The sequence below is a fragment of the Carica papaya genome, chromosome 7 (assembly GCF_054855325.1).
Source record: "Carica papaya isolate Zhongbai chromosome 7, ASM5485532v1, whole genome shotgun sequence".
Taxonomy (NCBI): domain Eukaryota; kingdom Viridiplantae; phylum Streptophyta; class Magnoliopsida; order Brassicales; family Caricaceae; genus Carica; species Carica papaya.
Genome location: NC_142315.1, coordinates 8,402,086 through 8,410,838, shown reverse-complemented (window position 1 = coordinate 8,410,838; position 8,753 = coordinate 8,402,086). Strand labels below are relative to the sequence as shown.

At 29.8% G+C, this 8,753-nt stretch overlaps 1 protein-coding gene across 1 annotated transcript; it reads left to right on the top strand.

Moving 5' to 3' along the window:
- Positions 1 to 4,242: 4,242 nt before the first annotated feature.
- Positions 4,243 to 6,512, top strand: LOC110811342 (putative indole-3-pyruvate monooxygenase YUCCA4). The gene is made up of 4 exons (XM_022037818.2): positions 4,243 to 5,091; positions 5,209 to 5,457; positions 5,522 to 5,644; positions 6,061 to 6,512. The coding sequence occupies exons 1-4, from the start codon at positions 4,450 to 4,452 to the stop codon at positions 6,271 to 6,273; spliced, it is 1,227 nt and encodes a 408-aa protein (XP_021893510.2). The 5' UTR covers positions 4,243 to 4,449; the 3' UTR covers positions 6,274 to 6,512.
- Positions 6,513 to 8,753: the final 2,241 nt, after the last annotated feature.

Below are 8,753 nucleotides of genomic sequence, written 5' to 3'. Positions count from 1 at the left end.
ATACAAAATCAACTTTTATATCAAAGTTATAAAAAAAATTTCTCATAATTTAATATATTTGTCTATGTATAAATTGATATAAAAAATATACAATAAAAATAAATCTAAATAATTTAATATTTTCTGTTTCATAGAGAAAAATAATATTCTAATCAATATAATATCTATTATTTTAATATAAAATGATGGTAAAATCGTATTATATTATATTTCTACTGGCTATAATAAATGTCATCAAATAGTTTATAGCAATATATAAATTTTATATCAAATAAAATATCATCTTAAAATTACTCCAACTTGATTTATAACTTATCAAAATTGGTTTTATGAATTGATATTTGGCTACCTATCACTACCAAATATACTATTTATATCTATATATATATATATATTATATTGTCAATCTTAGTACCCTAAAACAAGTTGAACTCAACATTTCAATTTTCTTTCATTTAGATTTAATAGTTGTGCCACATAGAATATCAACCCATTGTTCGAATATAATGCCCAATATAATATGTCACTCTTCCATATCCAAAATCTCTTGTTGTAATCACCAAATAATCCTATTTTTCACAACCAAACATCATCTTTTTCTACTCATCCTCTTTATCTCTTATTACACTTGAAATAACAATTCTTTTAGTAATAAATGTCAAAAAACATGTAAATATATCTCGTTACTTTATACGATAAAATATTTCTAATAATAGAATTATAATCAAGTAAAATTCTGACTATAATATATTGGCAGATTTCTAGAACTAATATCTATTGTTATTTGTCTTATTTCTTTCCTAAAAATTTGTTATCATTCTTACAAAGAAATATGTCATAATTGTATCTAAAAAAAATAACGTAATAGTAGTGTTAGAACAGAAGAAAAGAAAAATGAGGAGAGAAATAAATATTCAATTATGATGATGAGATTATGTGGAAATGATAATAAGAGTGTTTAGTTTTAAAGAGATGTAATATTGTATTAAAGAATATAGTTCATTCAGGTTGGTAGAGATGTACAACTATCTTGAACCAGATTGTAAGACCAGGATTGGGATTGAAAATCGCTTGTGATCCGAATGAAGACCAGACCGAAGGTGAATTTGATTTTATTAGGTTTGAGTAGAACAAAAACAATCAGTTTTGGCTTGGGCAGGACTGTGTACACCCCTACAAATTGGGTAAACAAACTTTAATTGATAGTAGGTTATTTATATTAAATTATTTTAATAATATAATATACTATATAGTATAAGTATTATATATTTAATAAATAAATTAACAAAACGATTAAAATAGAAGAAGAATAGAGTATTAGTCCTTAAATTTCTTATTATTAAAGATTATATCAAAATGGAAGGAGCTCACACTGTAAGTCAATTCAGGCACATATCTCTTAGCAATGTTAGTTATAAAAATTATTTTAAAGATTATTGACTCAAGATTCTCCCATATAGATAAAATTATATATCTATGTTAGTCAACATTTATTAATGACAAAGTTATTCATGAAATTGCGATTGTTTCTCATGAAATTTTATATTCCATAAAGGGAATGAAGGTCCTAAGGATTGGCTAGCTATTAAATGTGATATAAAAAAAGTCTTTGATCGAGTTGAATGTGATGTTTTTAAATGTATCATCAAGAATTTGGGCTTCTCCCTAGAGTAATATAGCTCTTACCTCAAACACTTCTATACTATTTCATATCAAATCATGATTACCTCATAACTATAGGTGCTCAACCCCAAAAGGCATCAGGTAAGGTGACCCCTTGTCATTTTTTTACCTATTTATTCTACGCATAAAAATGCCCACTAAGATGTTGTCTAAAAATGAGTCTAACAAAGAATTAATAGATATAAAAGAAGGCCTTCAAACCCTTTTCCATCAATCTTCTTAAATGTATTGATAAGCTCTAATTTTTTTACCAAGCAAATAACTATAATTTAGTTTTAACCCTGAATTGCATTTAATAATATTACTTATAGTAAGTGCAATCCCTAAGTAAGAATAAAACATTTTTTTTTAGCAAAAATGTCAAGCTATATACAAGCATAAGATTATTGAGTATCTCTTACCTAGAGGCTTTTCTGGCCAATAGCAAGTATCTAAGCCTTCTAATGATCACTCAAAAAGTCGTGAACTTAAGTTTTGGTGAGCTCCTAAAAAAATAAACTCTAAGCTTATTGAATGTAAGTATTATTCCCTCTCATTCTTTGGGAGGATACCTTAGTTAGGGTTGTCATTAATTTAGTGTGTAATTATACCATATCTTCATTTGTTCTGCCCAAAAACGTCCTAGGCGAGTTGTCAAAAGTTTCCCATGATTTTATTCCTATTAGTTGAGAAAAACTTAACAAAATAAAAGCTTGAGAGGTTTGGGTTTCAATAAGCTAATAAATTTAATGTGGCTCTCATAACCATGTTGCCTTGACAAATTCAAATTGGCTTATGAGAGTTATGAATGTAACTTATTAATGTTAAGTATTTGAGAGGTCTATCACTGGACCAAGTGTTTCCCAAAAAGAATAACTCTTTCTCCTGGAAATGTCTTTTGAAAGCCAAAAAAAAAAAAATTATAGCTAAAGGGTTTTGTAAGTTAGTAGGGGGTGACGAAACCATTAATATATGGTGTGATCCCTGGATCGCATGTCTTAAAGGTTAGAAGCTAAATTGTTAAATTGTTCTAAGATATGCTCATGTTAATTAATTAATGGCTAATTAATAGAAGCCACTGGAATCAAAGTTTACTAAACATCTCTTTCTTAGCAATATAGCTAAAATCAAATTTTTGACTAATATATCATTTGCATACAAATAGGGTTAGTTGCCTAATAAAAAAGGTGTATTTATACCAAATCTATATACTAGGTTTGCTATGAAAAATTGTATTGTAGTCATGCTCAAATTATAACTCTAAAGAGTGGAAGATGCTTAGGGAAGGCCAAGATCCAAGTAAGACAAAGTTATATCATGGAGGGTCCTATATAAAAGCTTGTCAGTTTTGTCCTCATTAAATACTCTTAGTCTAAATAATCATGTATTTAAAATGTCATATAAGGATTCCTATGAGCAATTATTTTTAAAATGTCATATAACCAGAATTTTGTGGTTAGATTTTAAATAGAATCTTACTATTGGTTTATAGAACACATTAGAAGCTTGGCTCTACTATCTTATTAATCAATGAACTCATCTAACATAATGCAAAATTTAGATGAAAAAAATCCGTATCTATGCATTAATTATTAGGGACATGTTATGCTTGTGAGAAACAAGATTACTCATGTAGAGAATAAGATCAACCCAAAAGTCAATTATTATTGTATTTTTATCATAATAAAGAATGTTCCTCCCTCGGCCAATCCTTAAGGTGCATAAAATATAATCCAAATTTGGCTTTAAATAAAAATTTGACTTATGATACTCTATAAAAGAAGACAAAGCAATTGTAATAATAGTTCTCTATAATCTTCAATTCGCACTATGTCGTGTGTGGGCTAAGTAGTTTATAAACCCAAATCATCTTAAAGTTGAAACATAAGTATTTCCTCTCATTATCAATGTGCATTAGAGAAGTAGCTTTCAAATTTTCAAATTTAGTATTGTTATTCTTCCCATACACTCCAATTCTAATCTTTAACTGGTGTATAGAGGCGCTAATAAGAGAACTTAAGTTTAAAAATTTAGAGTTTCGTGCTACTTGGACTTGGTTGCCTCGAGATTGCAATCAACGTGCCCTTTTTTTTTTCCACCAAATTGATTATGAACTAAAATACTAACGACTGTCTTTCTCGATTACTTTTTATTTTATTTTTTATTTCTATTCTGTTTGTCCTGTAAAATGTTATTTTTTTAGTGATATTTTAATATATTTATAAAAAAAAAGTAGATTAAAGTAAAAATAATAAATAATGGGCAAAAATGTATTTAAGTTGATTAATTTTCATTTTAGTTCTTTAAATTTTTTACTTAAAAGTAAAGAAAAAAAGAATAGTAACAAAAATTTAACAAATACAAATATATAATTGTGAAACCAAACCAAAGGGTTGAAGAGTCTGGTACTAGTGTACTGTGAATCCTTCGTAGAGCGTGTCTAGACTGCAGTTGTTTGGGCAAGTGGTGAGTGAGCGACGTGTCTTCAATTATACATACATATATATATATATATATATATATTAAGAAAAAGGAAAAAAGAAAAGAAAATCTTTTGTCTATTTTACCCCACCCCCTCCCATTGCCGTCTACAATAAACTCTGTAGCTTCACGGCCAGATTACCTCCTCCTCCTCTGTTTCTCTCTCTTTCTCTGTGATAATTTAACTCTCTTCAAGACCCCACCTCATTAAACCCTTCCCTCTTTTCATCTACATTAAAAACCCTGAATCTCTCTCTCCGATTACCCAAAAGATTTTGTCAACAAACCTTTGACTCCTCAATACACATGGAACCTTGCTGTAAAGACCAAGAAGACGATCAAGAAACAACCTCTGTTTTCGTTGATGGACCCATCATTGTAGGTGCAGGACCTTCTGGTTTAGCCGTATCAGCTTGCTTAGCCAAACATGGCGTCCCTTCTCTTCTCCTCGAGAAAACCGATTGTATAGCTTCCTTATGGCAACACAAAACTTATGATCGACTCAAACTTCATCTTCCTAAACATTTCTGTGAATTACCTCTTCTGGGTTTTCCTCAAAACTTTCCCAAGTACCCTACCAAGCTTCAGTTCATCTCTTACATGGAATCCTACGCTGACCATTTCTGTATTCACCCTCGTTTCAATCAAACTGTGCAGAACGCTGAGTTCCATCCTACCTCCGGGTTGTGGACAGTGCGAACGCAGGATCGCCGTTATATTTCCCGATGGCTGGTCGTTGCTACCGGCGAGAATGCGGAGCCGGTAGTGCCGGAAATCCCCGGGATAAACAAGTTTGGTGGAGCTATTGTTCATACCAGTTTGTACAAGTCTGGTTCTGATTTCAAGAACCAGAGGGTTTTAGTTGTTGGGTGTGGGAATTCAGGGATGGAAGTTTGTTTAGATCTTTGTAGATACAATGCCATTCCTCACATGGTGGTTAGAAACACTGTAAGTAAACAAATACACTTGAATTTTCTCCGATCATTTTCTGGGTTTATCCATATATAGTTGTGTACGTGTTTTGATGATAGATATGTATATGTATATGTATATGTATATGTACAGGTGCATGTATTGCCGAGGGAGATGCTTGGTTTCTCAACATTTGGCATAGCAATGGCGCTGTTGAAATGGTTTCCTATAAAGTTAGTAGATAAGTTGTTGTTAATAATGGCTAACTTGACATTGGGCAACACAGACAAATTAGGTCTCCGGAGACCCAAAACCGGCCCAATCGAGCTCAAGAACATCACCGGCAAGACTCCCGTCCTAGACGTCGGAGCACTCTCGCAAATTAAATCCGGAAAAATTAAGGTAATCTAAGCTAAAGCCGCAAAACCCTTTAAAATCTTCTGCTCTAATTTCAAGGTCATTGTAGGTAATGGAAGGTGTGAAGGAGATAACAAGAAATGGAGCAAGATTTATGGACGGACAAGAAAGAGAGTTTGATTCTATAATATTAGCAACTGGGTATACCAGCAATGTTCCCAATTGGCTCGAGGTAATTTTCTTTTTCTTCTAATTTACTGAAGCTCATCTCCCTATGATCATCAGCAGTTGAAAATTTTAGTTTTTACTTGTATCTTATTCTGAATCATCTATCATTTTCTGGTTTGGACACATGCACACACCAAACAAGCTTACAAATCTCTTCTTTTCTCCATGCAAAAAAGAATAAATCAGTTACCCTCTTCCTCTCTTTGGTTTATTCTACTTTTATTTTTTTTAATTTATATATATATATATATATATATATACACACACGCGTATATTTGTTATATAATAATATATATATATTTTTTTCTCTTTTATTTCATCCCACGATGTGTAACTATCATTAAATATCGTGCTGGGAATTTTTTAAAAATTAATTAATTTTTTTTATTTTTTTTTATTTTCTCTCTCTCTCTGATACAGGGATGTGATTTTTTCACCAAAGATGGTATGCCTAAAACGCCGTTTCCTAACGGATGGAAGGGGGAAAACGGACTCTACACGGTTGGGTTCACGAGAAGGGGTCTTCTAGGAACGGCATCTGACGCCGTTAAAATTGCCCAGGATATTGACCGTCAATGGAGGACAGTAAAGGATTACAAAAATATTTGTAATTCACAAATTAATCTTATTTAATCAATTTCTTTTTTTTTTCTTTTTTAACCTTTAACTTTGACCTTTAGGGTAAAAAAAAAAAAAAAAAAAAAAAAAGTTGGGTAGGCATTTTCTTTTCTTTTCTTTTTTTTTTAAATACCTTTTTAATTTTACCAATTTTAATATTGTAAATGAGTCAATTTTGTAATGGGGTTGCTATATCTATCCCCTCCTACTCATGTATCTTCTTTAGCTTTGTATAAATAATTTCATAAATGAAATGTAATATTTGCACCCTTTTAAGAATTAAGTTCAAATAACTATATGTTTTGTCATTTTATGTATATAATTTTATATATTTACAAACATGACTTGGATGTAGTCTATATATATATATATATGTGTGTGTGTATGTATAATTCCAAAATGGGTACTTTTTTAATTTTGTTTGTTTCTTGTCTAAGAATGATAGGTATGCTAAGTAGGATTGGGTAAAAATCAAAATAGCGGGCTTACATAATCACTATGTATTCAATGAATGGTGCTCTTAACTTTCCCTAATTGCCTTATCAATCGTTTGACCACCTTATTACATGATTGAGAAAAACCAACATTACTAAAATTTGATACCGTATATTATATATAAAAATTATATGCCTGTATTTAAATAGAAATATAAAATCATGATGTTCCTCATTGAGGGAAGTCATGTTTTGGTTGATGAAATGACAAATTAAAGCTTATATACATATTTTTACACCAAAACGACGCCGTTTTTCCCGATATTCTTCATATCCCGTATCAAAATAAAATAAATAAGAATTACTGAAATTAATATTAAAAATTAGAATTAAAAAATTAAGTAGGAATTGAACCTAGGGCAACCTAATCATGTCTTGTAAATTGCACGTGGCAATAGATACAGTTTAGATTGTTGAACCTGAAAAAAGAAAAGGAGTCTGCGTGCAGCTCCTTCTTCACTGTGGTTGCAGCTTTTCGTGAAAATTAAGTGTTGATATAAACCAGATTTGGTGTCAAAATGTCAAAATATTTTGAAAACCCAAAACTAATACCTAAAAAATCAGGCTATAACCCTAATATTTTCTTCTTTTTTTTTTCTTTGTTGGATGGCCAATTATTACATATTCATGAATATATAGACGTATATATATTGAATATACATATACATACATAGGTATATTGCATAAGGAACTGAAATTTGGATTAATTATAATGGTTTCTATTAGTTTGAAAAAATAAATTCACTTCTTTTGTTTGGAACAAAGATTATAATTTTGTACAATAAATTATAAATCTTTTGAAAAATGAGAGAGTTTTATAAATCAAGTTTATGAATTACAGTGTTCTAATTCTGAGACATGTTTATATGTACATTTTGAGAAAAAGTTGACTTGTTTTTTTAGTAGTAACTCTAACAATCCATTTAATTAAATTGCTGTATTTGTTTAAAACATAAAGATCATATTACAACCTTACTAGACTAATGGATATTGATTAATCAAAAAGCTTTAAAAGTTAAAAAACTATATGGTTTTCGAATATACCAAGTTGATCGTGATTTTAAAAATAAAACAAGTATAACCAATTCTTGATTTCCCTTGTGCTTTGTACGTGTGTCTATATCGTCCTCAATATTGTAACTTGGGTATTATATTTATATATATATATATATATATAGTAACTTACATGTATATGTAAGATGTGTTTATATGAACAAGGTCATTGTTTATAGGACTCAACAATTTGTGATCAATTCTAATTGATGTTAGAATTAAGATAGTTAAAAGAAATGAAAAAATGATTTATGAGTCAAAGAAATACAAATCTCTCAATTATAAGACACACGTGGCAAAATTTGATTGGTGTAGTGGTTAAACCACGAGTATTGGGCACTGGAACACCCTTATGTTCTATAATATATTGATCAAAACTTTTGGAGAGTAGTAATCTAAAAGTTGCGTGATATTAAAAATAAAGAAAAATGTTCTAATTGCTTTTTGTTTGTTTGTGATTTCTATTAGCTTTTAAGTTGAGTTATGTTATTTTTTATTTGAAAAAATTTGTCTTTATATCTTTCTCGATGGTATTTTATTATCATTTACAAATAAATCTACTTCTTCAAAGAAAAAAAAAAAGTAATACATCAGACACAAATGTTAAATTAAAATTTACTCACTATTATAATTGAGTAATGCACCATAATGTCTATCTCTCCCCTATCATGCCACTATTTTCTCTTTTGGACTAATAACAACTTTTCACATGGTAAGTGGTGGTCTGCAACATGATAAGTAGTGCACCATCATTTTGTGATTGATGTATTATTATACAGGTCGACACATAATTTTATCAGTGTGAGTGCTATCTCGTCATGTATTTAGTTTTTAAAGTATGAAAAATATGCGTTTAATGCTAAAAACTCTCGTGCTTAGCGAAGTACTATTAAATTGACATGTAATTAGAATTAATTTTATAAAGAATGGCTATTGTTTGTTCTTTAA